The following is an 18354-nucleotide window of genomic DNA, read 5'->3' as shown; positions in this document are numbered from 1 at the left end:
ATAATACCCCAAGCTTATCCGCAAACTGAAAGATGGAAGTAATCATATAGGACATTTAGGAACTGGCTTTTTAACTGTTATTGATTTTAAAAAATAATTAGTAAACAGTACGTTCAGTGCATACAATAAACGAAAGACAGTATTTAAAATATCTGTGTTTTACTTACCACATTTTACTTGATCAATCCACGCTAATTATGTAATTATTTTTTTTTTTCAAACACAAAAACAAATTAATCAAAAGTATTTTTTCCCCGGTGTAATCTTTTTTTTAAGGTAAGTTATTGTGTTTTTCTAATTTATCAAGGGACGTAGTGAGTACTAAATGACGAAGAATAAACACTTTTCAGACACAATTCGAATTTTTGTGAAGGGTAATACATTTTCTTTAATTTTGTCTAATGCACATGCCGTTAATTAACACTACAAGTTTGGAAAATAAAACTAGACTTATAACACCTTTATTATTACTTTTCATACCATTAATTTAGATAATAAAGTCATTTTTTCCCTCTATCCTTTTGTAATCACGGGTCGTTTCGCTGTCCACCACATAAATATATAATACAAACATTATATTTTAGATAACAATGCTATCTCTAACCCAAAAACTGACTTTTATAAATACAGTTTTTTAATAAATGTTAACAACAATTATTTAACGTTTTTTCTCTTTACAATGTTTACATTATGTTGTTTAAAACATGTCTTTGAATTTTTCTACCAAGATACCTTTGTAGGTTTAATAAAAAAAACTGTGTAGACATCGCAGAATAAACAACATGAAAAAATGTAGTAAGAACAATCTGAATCTAAGGAAGCGAAATATATAAATAAAAGTATGTATCTCTATGGTTTTGTTTGTTTTTTGTTTGTTTGCCTTTGAAGTTGTTAAGAAGTAAAGAGCAAAGCAAGTGGTCAGTGAAGAGAAAAGCAAGTGGTCAGTGAAGAAGAAAGTAAGTGGTCAGTGAAGAGGGGAAAAATGGTTAATGAAGAGGAAAGTAATTGGTCAGTGAAGAGGGGAAAAATGGTTAATGAAGAGGAAAGCAATTGGTCAGTGAAGAGGAAAGTAAGTGGTCAGTGAAGAGGAAAGTAAGTGGTCAGTGAAGAGGAAAGTAAGTGGTCAGTGAAGAGGAAAGTATGTGGTCAATGAAGAGAAAAGTAAGTGTTCAGTGAAGAGGAAAGTATGTGGTCAGTGAAGAGGGGAAAAAATGGTTAATGAAGAGGAAAATAAGTAGTCAGTGAAGAGGAAAGTAAGTGGTCAGTGAAGAGGAAAGCAAGTGGTCAGTGAAGAGGGGAAAAAATGGTTAATGAAGAGGAAAGTAATTGGTTAATGAAGAGGAAAGTAAGTGGTCAGTGAAGAGGAAAGTAAGTGGTCAGTGAAGAGGAAAGTAAGTGGTCAGTGAAGAGGAAAGTAAGTGGTCAGTGAAGAGGAAAGTAATTGGTCAGTGAAGAGGGGAAAAATGGTTAATGAAGAGGAAAGTAATTGGTCAGTGAAGAGGAAAGTAAGTGGTCAGTGAAGAGGAAAGTAAGTGGTCAGTGAAGAGGAAAGTAAGTGGTCAGTGAAGAGGAAAGTATGTGGTCAGTGAAGAGAAAAGTAAGTGTTCAGTGAAGAGGAAAGTATGTGGTCAGTGAAGAGGGGAAAAAATGGTTAATGAAGAGGAAAATAAGTAGTCAGTGAAGAGGAAAGTAAGTGGTCAGTGAAGAGGAAAGCAAGTGGTCAGTGAAGAGGGGAAAAAATGGTTAATGAAGAGGAAAGTAATTGGTTAATGAAGAGGAAAGTAAGTGGTCAGTGAAGAGGAAAGTAAGTGGTCAGTGAAGAGGAAAGTAAGTGGTCAGTGAAGAGGAAAGTAAGTGGTCAGTGAAGAGGAAAGTAAGTGGTCAGTGAAGAGAAAAGTAAGTGTTCAGTAAAGAGGAAAGTATGTGGTCAGTGAAGAGGGGAAAAAATGGTTAATGAAGAGGAAAATAAGTAGTCAGTGAAGAGGAAAGTAAGTGGTCAGTGAAGAGGAAAGCAAGTGGTCAGTGAAGACGGGAAAAAATGGTTAATGAAGAGGAAAGCAAGTGATCAGTGAAGAGGGGAAAAAATTGTCAGTGAAGATAAAAGTAAGTGGTCAGTGACTAGGAAAGCAAGTATGTAGCTGCTTATGTTCGTTGTCTTACTGTTATATTTGAAGGAGATTAGAGAGAGAGATATTTAATTTTTGAGAGTCGATGTACACAATTTCAAAACTGTTTGCACTTAATTGTTTGCACTTGAGTGATGTAAAAAAAAAAATGTATTTCATAAAAAAATTAAGATTAGTCCAATAAATAAAAATAGACCAAGTTCCCAGCTCGGAAACAGTCTAAAGGCTGTACTGCACAACACAAATAAATGGTGCTTTATGCCAATCCCACCCTTAGTAGTGTTTTAACCCTAAGTGAATCACTGTTCTTAGACCCCAATTCCCTCCCGGTCTCTTTGCAACATAATTTTATAACCTTTATGCGGGATAGGAGGGGATGGGGTCATAGTGAAGTCGGTCTTTGTGTGTCCTTGCATTAGTAGGGGATTGGTTGGCTTCACGGTAACTTTCACATAACAAATATATCATTAGCATACTACAACAAAAAGAAAAAGAAACATATATTTATGTATTATTCAACTAAACACCGTACTGATAATTTGGATCATAAATATGAATAGTGAAGTGGGTGAAAATGGAACATGTCATTAATGTTTTGCATGAAAAAGTCTATTTTTTTATACCTTTAAACCTTAACCCAAACCTAGCCAAAACCCTATCCGTGTTAGAATTCAGTAAAACATGAGAATAATGTACAGCGTGTCAGTGTTTCAGAATTATTGCCCGTTAGTAGCTAAGTATATAAATATTTCAATGTGTTAGAAAATAATTGTGTCAGTGTCACAGAATTGTTTTTCGTTAGTAACTTAGTATGTAAGTATTTCAGAATATCAGTTTCAATGTGTTAGAATAGAAATTTGACAGTGTGTTGCTATTATTCTCCGTTAGCAGCTAAGTATATAAATATTTCAATGTGTTAGAAAATAATTGTGTCAGTGTGTAAGAATTGTTGTTCTAAGTAACTTAGTATGTACGTATTTCAGAATATCAGTTTCAATGTGCTAGATCAGAAATTTGACGTTGTCTCACCACACCAAGTTAACAGTGTGTCACCATGACCTTTTAGAAGTGGTTTCTTTTTTAAGAACCCATTGACTAATACAACAACAATTATCCAGATTGTATTTTTTTAAATAGGTAAATCGCAACTCTACTAACACTTGGATTTATCAAAACCCTGAAATTTATTAAGTAGAGAATATTTTTTACATGTTGTAGTCTACCCCTAAATTGGAAAATCGCGATATATCTGATTTCTTTAAACCTCACCCATGTGTTGCATAGGTAATTTTAATAACATTTTTTATTTAAACTTTTTATTTCCTAATGTAGATTTTTGTGACATAGAGGGAAAAGTTATACATTTTCAAAGTGCTCACCGCTCATCACTGGCTTAAGCTGCTTGAATCTAGCGCTTGGTCGAGACTTCACTGTTGCCAGTTGTAAATCGACCAATTGCCTTGTTCTCGTGAGTGACGTAGAGCTACATCAATAGTATAAGTCAAGTAAAATATCCACTTATCAAAGACCATTATATTAGCCATCTATTCTTCTTTAAGAAGACAAAGAGTTTAGAGAAATTTCGTTTCATTTACTTCTTGTTTTTGAAATAAAGTAATTGGCTATTTTAAATCGACTGCTGTACTTTTTACTCTTTTTGTTTCGCTAAAAAATAATTGCGGGTGATTGCTTGAAGCTAGAGGCGTAATGTCGTCTCACGATGGTTCAAAGGTTACTTTAAGCTTAAGTGTAGTATACAGATTAAATACAATTTGTTTACCGAGACCCTATGTTATTTGAAGCTCTTACATTGCTTTAGGCCATAACTAGAGCTTTCTCAGGGAATCTACAAGCAACAGTGCTGCTATTTTCTCAATCATATCACAGTTGTTATCTAGACAAAGATTTTTTGTTAGTTTTAAATAACTAAATTTCACCCACAATTTAAAAGACAAAGATATTTCGGCTGCCAAGAATATAGATTGTAATTTTAATATATACAAAAACACCACGTGTTTATATTTTTTGTTTAATTATCTGATAATATTGTCTGTTTAATTGTCTGATGATATTGTCTGTTGATATTTTATGTTAATGTACTTATTTATAGTCAGTGACGAACCTTAACCTGTTTTGTGTTTGTGGTCAAGCTACGCGAACGTTTGAGAACGTGATATGTAAATTATTTACTACCACAGAAGACCAGAGAAGGACATTCTGACCATGGCAAACAGCAGTGTTGAGCAGTTCATTCCTCTGATGACAGATGAAGAAAAAAAGTTGGCTGATATTGTAATCATGACAGTCATCACATTCATTACCTGTAACTTTGGTTCCATCGGCAATATCATCAATATTGTCGTTTTTATAAAGCAGGTAAACAAAGACACAACAAGAATATTAAAAAAAAACTAGTTTCTTTTTATATTTAAAAAAACTTGTATTTGTAACAGAGATATAATAGAGAATCGGTTAAAAAACGTTTTTTTTTTAAATTTTTACAACATTATAGACAGAACTTTATTAATTATTTATTTAATCGATTTTATTACAAATTGTTACTAATCATTAAACCATATTCTTGATTGTACTGTTTTGTGTTAGAGATAGCAGACTTAGAAATTATTTTACATCCGTTCGGATATGATTTGAAAGGGAAACTGAATTAAACAGACTTCTGCATGAAACAAATCGTGATTTGAATTACTTTGACGCGATCCGTTTCCTAAATGTTATAAGGGGTATTAAATTAGCAGTTAAGTTTTACACATAAATGAACGTTTTAAAATGATTCCAGGGTTTTCAAGAGACGGTAAATATAAGTTTTCTGGCCTTGAGCATTTCGGACCTTGGAGCTTTACTTGTATTAAATTCAACTTGTTTAACGTCAATTATTGGAGTGTTCTGGAGGGATCCCTCCGTAAGCATGGAGGACCTCAAGATATCTATTGCACGTAAGCTAAGATTATTATATACAAGTACTGATATATATCACTTAATTATATTTTGAAATTTTAAAATGGCTAGTTCCAACTTGTTTAAATTTTTTTTGAAAAAAAAAATAAATCAAAAAAATAAATAAATCAAAATATTTTCAGATACTCTTATATTAGCGCCCGGGTTGTGGTAGTATGTTCCTTGTGTATATTCTCATTTATGTGAATATTAATTCAGCGCACCCCATTTGAATTTTTTTGATGGAGAAACAAACTTTAAAGAAAAAAAAACGGGATTCAATTAAGTTGAATCATAATTATAGGACTAATGAAGCGGTTCTTTTAAGCGCCAACCTCATATGATAACAAATATATGAATTTGTAAACCATACGTCAAAAAAGTAGCATTGATTTAGAGCCATTTGCTTACTTTGAGACTTCCTTCGGTCCACTTTCTTAGTTGAAAACAATGAAAAAAAATGTATATTGCCTGCAGAGGTTCCATATGCCGAGATCACAGAAACAGGTGAACTCTACTTCACTTGGTTTATAGACCGTCAGGTTTGAAAGGGAACTTTATTTACTACTACTTTATAGGTTCCGTAACCGTGCTACCTAAGTGGTTTTCTAATGTCCTATCATCTTAGCTAGGAACTCTTACATCAATTGATGAAAACATTTTGTAGAATTTAGCATGCTCTCCGTAATCGTAAAGTAAAATCTCGTTTTATTTAAATAAAATATTCTAATTGAACCTATTACAATGTGATCAAAAAGAAAGAACAAACAGTTAAATTATTAAACCTACAGCCGAAGTTTATAATGCATTGAAACTTATTTTTTTATTGTGTTTTTATAGCTCTAGATTTAAAATCTAGAATGGGGTATCTCCGACTGACCTAACAGACATAACTAAGGGCTATTTGTATTATATTCTCGAATTAAGCAGTTGATAAGAGTGTTGGAACCCAATAGAAACAACAAACAGTTATTTGATTCAGGCTATCGTCGAAAGCTAAAGTCACTCATTAAACATTGCAAATGATACAATTGAACCCATTTGTACAGCTATCTATATTTTATAGCGAAGTAGCCTCTTTTTTGTCCGGAGTCATGACCTAAGTTTAAGCTCAATTCGGTTTCATTTTAAGGCTTCGTACACTCTTACACGCTTTCAACATAGCTATATATATATATATATATATATATATATATATATATATATATATATATATATATATATATATATATATATATATATTTGAGACGATTTGAGATTTCGCTATGGTTGTCGAAGTATATATTTACGCCTGAATTTGATAAAATGTATTTAATTGAAGCACTGATGATTGATTTGATATTTTTTAATTGATCATGTTTTCCAGCTGTATACGCTTCCTTTGTCCGAGTCAGCTGGCTGATCACCAGTTTCATCACCTTTGAGAGATGTCTGTGTGTCACCATGCCCCTCAAGATCAAACGCTACGTCACAGCAACCAGAACAGTCGTTGTGATAGTGTGTATCTACATCTGTGCCTTTGTAGGGGTGTCTCCGCTGAATTTTCGCGTCTCCTTGGCCTACACGTTCAACGTTCAGTTAAACATGACTCGATTAGAGAGAAACAACGACCAGTCCGCGCAATACACGGATTATATCAGTTATAATTTCTGTATATCAGTACAAGGTTTCGCAATTTTAGTCGAATTTATCTCCACCATTATCATTATAAGACATATGCAGATTAAATCGAAATGGCGACAGGAGTCGACACTGAAGTCTTCAGTTGACCGGGTATCTACAAGGGACAAGAAGCTGGTCAAGATGATTTTGACCATAGCGTGTGTTTTCTTCATTTGCTTGACTCCCAGCTGTGTTTGCATTACTACGGAGTTTCTGGCTGGTTCTAAGTTTAACATGACGGGGCCAAATTTTAATTTGTTTTTGGTCGTGTATAATGCGGTAGTTGCAGTGGAGGCTATTCACAGTTCTGTCAATATATTCATTTACTACAACATGAGCGCCAATTACAACTCTGCATTGAAACATCTCGTCAAAACGTGCTGCAAGTAAACCTAAGATTTAGAAGAGCTTTCTTAAATAAGGCACAGGTTATCAATAATACATCGAACAAGTATTCTTTTTATTAACCTTTTAACGGGATAATAATATGGGCATAACAAAATCACCAAAATTCCGATTTTTAGTCATAATAGATTTTTTTCGCTTTTGGATACTTTGTCCATTTTTGTTTTAAGAATTAAAGCTTTGATGAGAATTTTTTTTAATATGTTTAAAATACAATTTTATCAATTAAAAAACATTTTTCACATTCTTACAATCTCTCTTCGAAAATTTAATATTTTATTGAAATAATTGGAAAATTGAATTTCCAATGTATTTGATAATCGTATTTTCCATCATTTTGGAAATATCAAAAGCTTATAATAATGTTTACAAATTACAGGGAAATGTTATATTCGTATCCTATTTTTCATGACCTTTTTTTTCTCAGTTCGCAGTTTTTTAACACTCAAATGCCTACTACTGTTTAATTTATGAAACAATACCTACAATATTTTCAGTGAGTGTTCATTAAAAAATACAACTTTTTTTTACGAGCGAATTGTGAAGGCTATAATTAGAAAAAAAAATATGGTAAATAATATGCATATTTTGAAACTTTTTCATATTGCAAAGGGTGCCATTATTCATACTAGTAGCTCTGTCAATATGTTTTCGTGACAAAATTTGACAAAATTTGTAATATTAATTGACATACACGTAGTGTATATTTGATTGTTTTAAATGCATACATTAAAAAAGCCTAAGCCTTTTTTAAAGTACCAAAAAATTCACAATTGCGGAGGGTTTTTTTTCGTTTCCATGACAACCGAAGTTGCTTTCAACCATTTTTTTACTGTTAAATTGACCCCCAGGAAAACGACCCAGTTTAAATAGCCGCGTCAAAAGGGCCCCAACATTTGGCTCCCGTCAAATAGGCTCCCGTCATATTACCTCGTGACAATTGGGCTACCGACATATGGGCTCTCGACAAAATGACTGCAACTTATTGGCTCCTGACAAAGGAATCGCATGACCACTATTGGTATAAACGTAACAATTGTGTACAACCCACCAACTACACTCAGTTCCTAGCACTACTACCGCTATAATCTATTTTATATGCTTGAATGAAAAACTTATATTATTTAAATTTGAAGGTTATGCTAACCCTAAAGGTGTCATATTCAATGACGACGTTTTACCGGGAGACTTAGTCTCTACGGAAAGCGTATTAACAAGGGCCCTTTTGTCGTATGGGAGCCTATTTGTCGGGAGTCGTAATGACATGAGCTGTTTGTTGGAAGTCGTAATTACTGGAGCCGTTTTGTCGATGGGAGCCTATTTGTTGTTGAATACAGGGAGTCTGTTTGTTGGGAGCTTTATTGATGACAGCCCGTTCGTCTAATATGACTTGAGCCTATTTATCTGGAGTCTATATGCCGGGAGCCTATTTGTCTTGAACCTATTTGACGGGGTCTATTTGTCGCTGGTGGTGATGGTGATGGTGATGGTGATGATGATGGTGATGGTGATGATGATGATGATTGTGATGATGATTATGATGATGATTATGATGATTCATCTAGAATCACCTGTGTAAATATTAATAAGAACTTATTGGTATGGGCTGATTACATTCCGTATAATATCTAGCAAACTTATCAGGATTAATTATTCTCGATTATGGAATGCACTGTAACAGATTTTCAGTTGTGTCCGTTAATTACATTCCTTTCCTTTGTGTCACCTATCTTTATTGCTTTGTCAAGGAAATTATATTTGCGAAATGCCACACCCAAATGGCCACCAACAAAGTATTTACACGTGTAAGACGCCCCCACAGAGATACTTAAAACTGCAAGAGCTTTGATTTGAATCATATCAATTACTACAAACCAATTGTTATGCAAAATTAGGGCTCTTGACTCCTACTTATGCATTACTTTCTGGATTTGTACTCACAGCCTTTCGAAGGAAGTTGTTGTCTGATTTTAAACTTTTAATTCTTAAATGCGTAACTTTCTCCTTAATTTGCCCGGTGTACGAACTTGGGACTTTTCGAATTAAAACCATACCCTCTCTCGCCTGACCACAGCCGCCTCTCTTTCATACAGGCCCTTTCTGTACCTTGCACAGATCTGTACCTTGTACAGAAATCCATATCAATATTAAGCTCAGCGTTTAATATGTTTTGCAAGGCGTGGGATGGATTAGTAGCTCACTATACTATTATACCGAGACAAGTTATTAAGCATTTTTTATCAGTTGAGGCTCCTTAGCTAGGGAAGTAGAGGTAAGTAAAAAAAAATAAGTAAAGTTCCCTTCCGAGCCTGACGGGTCTATCTAGAGTTCACTTGTTTCTGTGACCTCGGCATATGAAGCGATCGTGTGTTCAGCACTATGCCAAGACGCCTTTACTGTCCCTTTAGAGTTGGGTGGACTCAGAGACGGTCATCTGACTTGAACCCGAATTCGAACTCGAGACTTACGGGTTAGCAGTCCAGCTTTCTACCGCTAGACCAATCCGTCATTTTAGGGGTAAAAACCTTTGAAATCATACTACTGACCATCATTGATGCCCCTTATTCGATAGAATAACTAACTTTGCTTCTCTTTGGCAGCTTCCGAAATACAGATACATATTCATCAGTATCCCATTGTAATTAATTGCGATCGTGTGATACTAGATTATAGATGATTAAATTTAAACAAAACCACAATGCAACCTTAAAAGCAACAGATGCATTTTTAATTAAATTCCTTTCTTTTATGTTCTGTATCTTTATGGCTTTATCGGGGAAACGAAATATTTAATTCTGAATTCCTTTCAAACACGTTCACGTAAAGACACACACACTCACACACTATCACATACACGACACCCTGGGACTTAAACCCACACACATTCCTGCACAACGTGTTTTCACGAAAAGCAACGTTTCCTCCTTATAGACCTACACTGTAGCACTCTAAACTTTGTATCTAAACTCCAAATAAACTAAATGTCTAAACTCTAACATATATCTGAAACTATTTTCCAATGCAAACTCTAACTTTCAAACAATGTGCTCTCCTTTAAAATATATTAAACCGAACGATTAGACGAACCCTTATTTCGCTAAAACTAGCTAGAAATATTAATTTATTTTGTACTTAGCCAAATGTGTATACAAAAATCGAATCTCATTTCATATATACATACCACCATAACATAACCTAACATTCAAAGCCACACCCAATAAACTCGTATGAACAAAAGTTTAATTATAATACAAACATAATTAAAAATAGTCCTATAAACTTATTATTAAAACAAGTATCAATCGCCTTCCTAGTTTCGATCTACCTCAACAGGGCCCCAATATTGTCTACAAATATATCTGTGGAAATAGAATGACCATACCTGACCTTAAAAGTATTATAATACTTGAGGCTAAATGCAAATCAACACTAACCTAGGCCGATTTATAAAAAAAAAACTGGCATTATATATAAAATGCAGACTACCCTTTACTGTTTAAATTTACTATTAAATTAAACTAAGAAGCTTGTCCATTGTTTTAAATACCACTTTTGAAAATGTTTACCTAATCATTTTCTAAGCTGTTATCACCCCCTTTGAAACATATTAAATTTCTTAAGTTTAGCTTTAATTAAAACATTGTGTGTGTAATTGAGTCGTTAATGATATGTCCTTTTCTGAGTGTATATACTTTATGATTTTCTTTTAAAAACACCTATTTCGACAGAGCAAGGGTCTGATCACACTATCCCTTCATATGCTGAAAAGACAGAAACAGGTGAAGTCTACTTATTGTGGGTTCCCCACGATGACTAAGTTTGGCATAGTCACTAGTTGATTTTTTGTCGTTGTCTTAGATAGTAATTAGTATATTTTAGTTTGCCTCGAGTTTTAGGTTGCTTTAAAACTAATGTGTGTGATGTTTCTTGCAATCAATCTTTGCCCTGAAAGTAATAAAAAACCACGGTACGTATTAAGGTATAGTCCTATTCATATGACGCTGTCATTTTACTCTTCTGTTACTATGCATAATTTAAATTCCACTCATATCCTACGGCGTATGCGTTACCGTTTAACCACAACGTTCACTATCCTTCTAGTGTCGATATATTATGTTAAAAAGAGCCACAACCTCTTTAGTTTACCATCCCCACATCTGAGAAAGGGTGACCAGAAAGAAGCGCAAAGGAAAAGAGCGCAAACAGAAAAAAGCGCACAAGAAAAAAGCGCAAACCGAAAAAAACGCAAACGGAAAAAAGCGAACAACAGAATAAAACGCAAACGGAAAAAAGCGCAAAAAGAAAAAGTAGTGGCAGAGCGTAGCGAGGGGGGTGCGGGGGGTGCGGGCCGCACCGGGGGAGACCATTTAGGGGGGTGACGCCAAGGCAAAAAAATTACAATATATATATAGAGAAAATTGATAATTTCACGTAATTAAATGATTAATTAGAGTGAATTAAAAAGTCTTTTAAGAGCAAAGTTTCATCAACTCAACGTTGCAAAATATGCCCGAGGAAAACAGTTTGGTTGAGAATCGAACAATGGAGGGGGGGGAGTAAAAAAAACAAACCAGGAGAAAATAAAAGAATACATATTACACATGCGTATACACATACTTACAAGTGTATATGGAATATATATATATATATATATATATATATATATATATATTCTTTCTTACGGGAGGGGGGATGACACCATTAGGTGCCGCACCAGGTGAAACCCTACCTCGCTACGCAACTGCCTTAGGGCAAAATTAAGTTAAATTAAATATGAAGCGATATTATCGTCAGTTCTATACCCAGTAACATTTAGCTACCTAACTTAAGATAGAAGCGCACAGAGTTTCAAAGCCCCCCTCCCCCCACCCCCCCCCCCCCCACACCCCGAAGAAAGTCTACCCCTGAACGAAATGGAATTTATGTAGAAAACTAACGACGCCACTGCACCTATGTTAAATTACAGAAAGCCTGTGGGTAGTTTAGTGAACAAATACGGTACATATACCATAGCGTTGTTATTACATTTGTCCAAACACTACGTGTAAGCTATCATCTCTGTATGCAAACAGCCTTCGATCACACTTCTACAATACACGAGAATCACGAGTAGACCAGAATCAATTCTTCTCAACATGTCCGTGTTGTTCAAATTTTGCGTGGCATGCATCGCGTCTGTCATCCTTGCAGGTAAGAGACATTTCCATTTATGACATGTTTGATAAACTTCTCTTTGTGACGCGTCTTTAATTGACGTCATTTCAGCTACACGTAACTTGATGAGAAGTTGTTGTGTTACTTTAGTAATCATAAATGTAATGATTCCTCTTTAGATCTAGATTGGGCAGTTGAAGTAGAGGTTACACGCAGGCTAGCACTAAGCCCAGCCGACTTTATTTTCTCTAAGGTGTGTAAGGTACTTATCAGAGCTGGGTGGACTCATGAACTTCCATTGACTTGAACCCAGATTTGAACTCGAGGTGATCGAGTTAGCTCTATCGCTAGGCCGCGCCGTCCCATGTTATTTTAATAAAATTTCTTTTTATATTTCATCCTATTTTTCAAGTGATAATATTCGGCTAAAAATTGAAATAAGCCCATAGCTGTGGCTTAACAACTACTTTAATATTACTGGCTAACAAATTATCATTGTATATGTGCATTCTTATATTTTTATTTTTTCTAATAACAGTAGAAACCTTTAGGAGAACATTGTTTTAGTTTGTCTTTCGCTATACCTATTTTTTTTATAATATTACAGGTTTTGTATTCATGATAAAATTATTTTCTAAGCTTATTTTATTTAAGAAGTATTAGCTTTTAATATTCGGTATCAATGTGACTTTTAAAAATATTTTCGCTCTTTAAATTTTCTAAAAATATTTTGTAAACAAACATACACATGTGTTTGTGTGTATATGTGTCTATGTGTCTGTGTGTCTGTGAGTGAATCTGTGTGTTTGTGTGTCGCTTGTTTATCTATGATCATTTGTTGACATCTCTATTTTATTTTAGGCAAACAAAATGAAGTGCCTAAAAACAATTGCGAGAAAGAAGCTGATTGTTTTTTAAAAAACTTTCCACTGCACAATTCAGACCCTATGAAATTTGACAGCAAAAAATATGCGGAAACATGCGAGTGAGTAAAAATTCTTCAACGACATAGTCGGGACATTTTCATTATTTATTACTTCAAGCGGAGATCGTTATTTTAATTATATCGCGTGTGGAATTATGTCACCACATAAACGTCGTCAAGTCATAAACAGCTAACCCAAGATAGTAAAATAGTTACTGGTAACGTTAACACTGTAAAAATGTCGAGATACTCTATACCAGTGGTTCTTTACCTGGGTTCGATCGAACCCCAGGGGATATGCCAGTCAGTCTCAAATGTGTAGGCTGAGGCAAAGACACACACAGGATACATGTGAATGGCGAAAGGATTTTATCGGTGCTAACTATTAATAATGGTTCGGCAAATGCTAATATGAAAATGGTAGGGCCCGGTACCTGCCAAAATCAAAATTAAGAACCACTGATCTATTAAAAACATTTAGAATATTCCAGAATAAAAGGAGTCGAACATGTCTATATTCTAAGAGTACTTCTATGCTAATTTGATGACTTATACTAATATATTAATTAGAAGCTTATACTAACATGCTAACTATATGCTTATACATTGCATTGTCAGATAATTGAGTGAGCTAACTAGAAAAAAAAATTCGTCTCTTCAACGTCTCCTCCCAAAAAACAAAACTGACTGAAGTCACCTATTGTTCAATAAGCGTTTACACTAAAACAAATAAAAAGTTGATAACAGTATCAATTAAAACATTCCGGTATCGTAGACTACAATTCTGCTATAGCAGACAAAATAGAGGTAGATAAGGGAAATATTCGAAAAGTGGTCAAACCAGAAGCAAGGTACTAACCAATATAATGCATTGATACACCTTTCATCTGATCGACATGAAACTGGGAAGTTCTTGAGTATTTTTTTCCAAGAGGGAGGTTTTTATTGCGAAAAAAAAAAGATTTTCAAATTCTCAGGGTTTTGACGCCCGGGTAGGGATCGATTGAAAAACGGTATATAAAAACATAAAAGTCGGATGTGGTGTGACACCGTTCATCCGATCGCCATGAAACTTTAGGGAGTTGATTAGAACACTTTACGGAAGGGTACAGCAAAAACAAAAATTCAATTGCATACACAAGTATTATATCAAATGTGTAGTTTTTGTCAACTTTTCAGCTATTTCCGATAATCGGAAGTGGAACTTATTCTATTTTTTTTATTTTCAAAAGCCTAAACTTGAGTACTGTTTAAGATAGATAAATAAAAATTTCCTATAGGTAAAAGATCTAATTTTCTGCCTTCTGTCAAATTTTTATTAGTAATTTACGCAAAATGTCGATTTTTCATAATGAAAGTATAAAGTACTAATATTATTCCGCACTTGGTGCGCAATTCTTATTTTTACGAGGTGATGTTATATCTAAAAAGTTTAAGTAATTAAAAGTTGATTAAAAAATATGTCTGTATCCCGAGTTGCCTGCCCCGGTAGTGTTATATAAGAATATTTGAGAAAGTTTAGGTTTATTTATCTGATATACAAGTTTTGTAATACATTTATAAAAAAAAACACAGTTCTTTAATATTGTTTATTCAATGGTTATTTATGTGATTGTTTCAAGCGCAAAAAATAATTTGAAAACGTGTTTGAAAAATATAAAAAACAAATGTAAGACCGAAGAATGGCAAGAGAAGCTGGATAAAATGAGCGAAGCAGAAACTTTCGTATTTGACCTTTGCAGTCAATCTGGAAATGCAGGTAAGCAATTCTAAGGAAAAAAAAACATATTCTTATGGGTCTAATACACTGCACACAAAATCAACACTTACCCTGCAGATGCATCTTCGCATGTGTCTGCGCCTGCACCTGCACTTGATTATGCTATTGCACCTACACCTACACCTACACCTACACCTACACCTACACCTACACATACACCTACACCTACACCTACACCTACACCTACACCTACACCTACACCTACACCTACACCTACACCTACACCTACACCTACACCTACACCTACACCTACACCTACACCTACACCTACACCTACACCTACACCTACACCTACACCTACACCTACACCTACACCTACACCTACACCTACACCTACACCTACACCTACACCTACACCTACACCTACACCTACACCTACACCTACACCTACACCTACACCTACACCTACACCTACACCTACACCGACACCTACGCCTACACCTACACCTACACCTACACCTACACCTACACCTACACCTACACCTACACCTACACCTACACCTACACCTACACCTACACCTACACCTACACCTACACCTACACCTACACCTACACCTACACCTACACCTACACCTACACCTACACCTACACCTACACCTACACCTACACCTACACCTACACCTGCACCTGCACCTGAACCTGCACCTACACATACACATACACCTACACTTACACTTGCACCTATACCTACATATACACATTCACCTACACATACAAATATACCTACGCCTACACCTGCACCTGCATATACACCTACACCAACTCCAACACCTACAACTACACCTATATCAAAAATAACGTATGTTTTAATACACTGCTTTATGACTTTCATAGCATCTAATTTTCCCAGCTTATATACAACTTTATGCGACCAAGTGCTTGGACAATCCTCATTCGGTTATGTATACTATAACTAATTGCACTACAGAAATGGATACGTGCTTCAGATCAGACAACTCATTTTCACTTAGGTAAGACTATTTATAAACTACTTACTTGAAAAATATAGGCCTACACAATCGAAAAAAATGGGTTTGTAAAACATGATTGCATTGAAAGGAAAGATGCTGATTGAAGAAATACATTATTGCTGTGTATTTCAATGTTATGTGGTGTAAAGTCGTGTTTTACGCGTTATGATGTATCGCAGTATAGTGTGAACGAGTATAGAGAAATGTGTGTATATATTGCAATAAACTTAGTTGCACTTTAGTGTATCGTAATGAATCGCGGTAGATGATAATGGAATGGTGCTGTCACAATACACTAAAATAAAAAGCTGAAGTGTGGAGCGTTCGACTGCTAACCCAGAAATCTCAGGTTTAAAACAACGGGCTCCTGTATTCAGGACGTCTCTGAGTCCACCCAGCTCTTATAGGTACTTCACACACAAATTGACACACCGTTATACACAGGGTAACACGCTGTTCTCACTACACACCACACACACACAGTATCACAAATGGTATTATAAACCCATAGTTAATGCAATATTATATATATATATATACATATATATATATACATATAATTGTGTATATTAAGTTTATATAATATAGGCCCTATATGTAGATGCATATCCCCAATAAGTAGTAATATGTATGCCTATATATATATATATATATATATATAATATATATAATATATAATATATAATATATAATATATAATATATAATTATATATATATATAATTATATATATATATAATTATATATATATATATATATATATATATATATATATATATATATATATATATATATATAAGTTTTTATATTTTTGGTTTTATATTATTATGAATTTATTTATACATTTATTTGTGTATTCATTTATTCATTTATGTATTTATTTGTTTGCTTGTTTCTTTATTTATGTAACCTAGTAACCTATTTCAGGTTTAATCCCTACTTTATTGTAACTATGACTCTTTCTTTTATAGATGCTTTCGAGGACAATTCAAAGACTGTGTTGCAGATTCTTTACTGGAAAAGTGTGGTCTCACAGCTGCCAACTTATTTGGGGATATCATCTCAATATATTTTATGATCGGTGAAATCGACTCAGAATATTCAAATGTTATATCAAAATAAGTTATGGGAAACAGTGTTTGCTATTTTCCCTCAATAAAATCCTGCAAACTGTATTGAACGTTTTGTTAATAATCTTTACGTGTTCGGTTATGAATGGTTATTATAAAAAAAAAACGTTTTAAAATAGTTAAGAAATTCGTTTTTATTATACCATCATACTAATATAGGGTTAATAATTTTATTTAAATACCTGAAAAGTAATACAAAAACAAAATACCAATCGAAACCAATAGTTTCGGTTTTAGCGAATTACGCATGGGCTTTAGAAAAGTAGAAAAGAGAATATTAAACAATGACACAATATAATGAGCAAAGATATACATTTAAAGTGTTGATAAAATAGTGTTGCAATGTAATGCCTGCTGCATTTATAATGTGTCAATAACAAATAGCAAGCAGAACGACACCCGGGTAACACACTGTAAAATAGCACGATATTTATGTTCAAATCATTCGACAAAAATAAATAAAACAAAGATATGCCAAAACTAATTCACATTGGCCTAATAGTAATAAAAAAACAATACTTTATTTTAATTAATTATCAGATAGAAGTCTTGAGATAATTTGTCCTGAGATCAATCTTCCGTGAGATATTTTGAACGAGAATATGTCCCGAATTCAGTCGTCATCTGTTACGTATGCAGGGGTGGGGGGGGGGGAGGAGAGCAGGGGGAGAACAGTTCCCCGCTCCCCCCTACGTCCACTTCAATAAAAGTGGCATCTTTTCAGAGTTTAATTAAATTAAAAAAGTTAAAGTTTCATAAAAAATTAATTCAAACAAAACGGCAAATAGACCAACCTAACAAAAAGTGTGATTTAAAAATTGTCATATTATGACTCATCAAAAATATACGTGTTAGCTTACTTCTCGACGCCTACCTCAGCGCCATGCAGGAGTGAGGTGCTTCTTTTTGTCACAATGTAAACCCATTTTAACATTTATGTAAGTCTGATCTCTGTATTATTCCTACTCGATATGGACCGCCAACCACTCACATATTGATCATAATTTACTACTGTAGCGTTTGTCAAACTCAATTCAATTATACATCTTTTATATGGAAGGTATACGATCGTTGGGTTTTATGATCAATCTAGAGACATTGGTTAATTGAACAAAGTGTCACTTAGAGTAAGATTTTACTTAACTTCGCCGATACTAGCAGGAATTGAAATTGCAGGTCACTTGTATGTCAGCTGATCTAGAACATCTCCGCATGCAACTTATACAGATGAACATAATTTATGTTGA

General features: G+C 34.2%; 1 protein-coding gene across 2 annotated transcripts; it reads left to right on the top strand.

The window, feature by feature from the left end:
• Positions 1 to 12147: 12147 nt before the first annotated feature.
• Positions 12148 to 17152, top strand: LOC131953803 (uncharacterized). 2 transcript variants are annotated; one of them, XM_059317175.1, is made up of 5 exons: positions 12148 to 12338; positions 13164 to 13287; positions 14850 to 14986; positions 15936 to 15978; positions 16949 to 17152. In XM_059317175.1, exons 1-5 carry the CDS (start codon positions 12284 to 12286, stop codon positions 17097 to 17099), a joined length of 510 nt encoding a protein of 169 aa, XP_059173158.1. In that variant the 5' UTR covers positions 12148 to 12283; the 3' UTR covers positions 17100 to 17152. The 2 variants fall into 2 exon arrangements, with proteins under 2 accessions (XP_059173158.1, XP_059173157.1); XM_059317174.1 differs by having other exon boundaries at positions 15858 to 15978.
• The last annotated feature ends 1202 nt before the right edge of the window (positions 17153 to 18354 follow it).

This window comes from Physella acuta, unplaced genomic scaffold (assembly GCF_028476545.2).
Source record: "Physella acuta isolate Inbredline_101_S28 unplaced genomic scaffold, ASM2847654v3 ptg000952l, whole genome shotgun sequence".
Taxonomy (NCBI): Eukaryota; Metazoa; Mollusca; class Gastropoda; family Physidae; genus Physella; species Physella acuta.
This window is presented reverse-complemented; position numbering and strand designations above follow the sequence as displayed.

What these genes read in the sequence shown, in the direction of transcription:
- LOC131953803 (XM_059317174.1), top strand. Translation starts at nt 12,284, where the DNA reads ATGTCCGTGTTGTTCAAATTTTGCGTGGCATGCATCGCGTCTGTCATC. An exon ending in CGCGTCTGTCATCCTTGCAG is followed by an intron (nt 12,339 to 13,163) that starts GTAAGAGACATT and finishes ATTTTATTTTAG; the next exon opens with GCAAACAAAATGAAGTGCCT. An exon ending in GACAACTCATTTTCACTTAG is followed by an intron (nt 15,979 to 16,948) that starts GTAAGACTATTT and finishes TTTCTTTTATAG; the next exon opens with ATGCTTTCGAGGACAATTCA.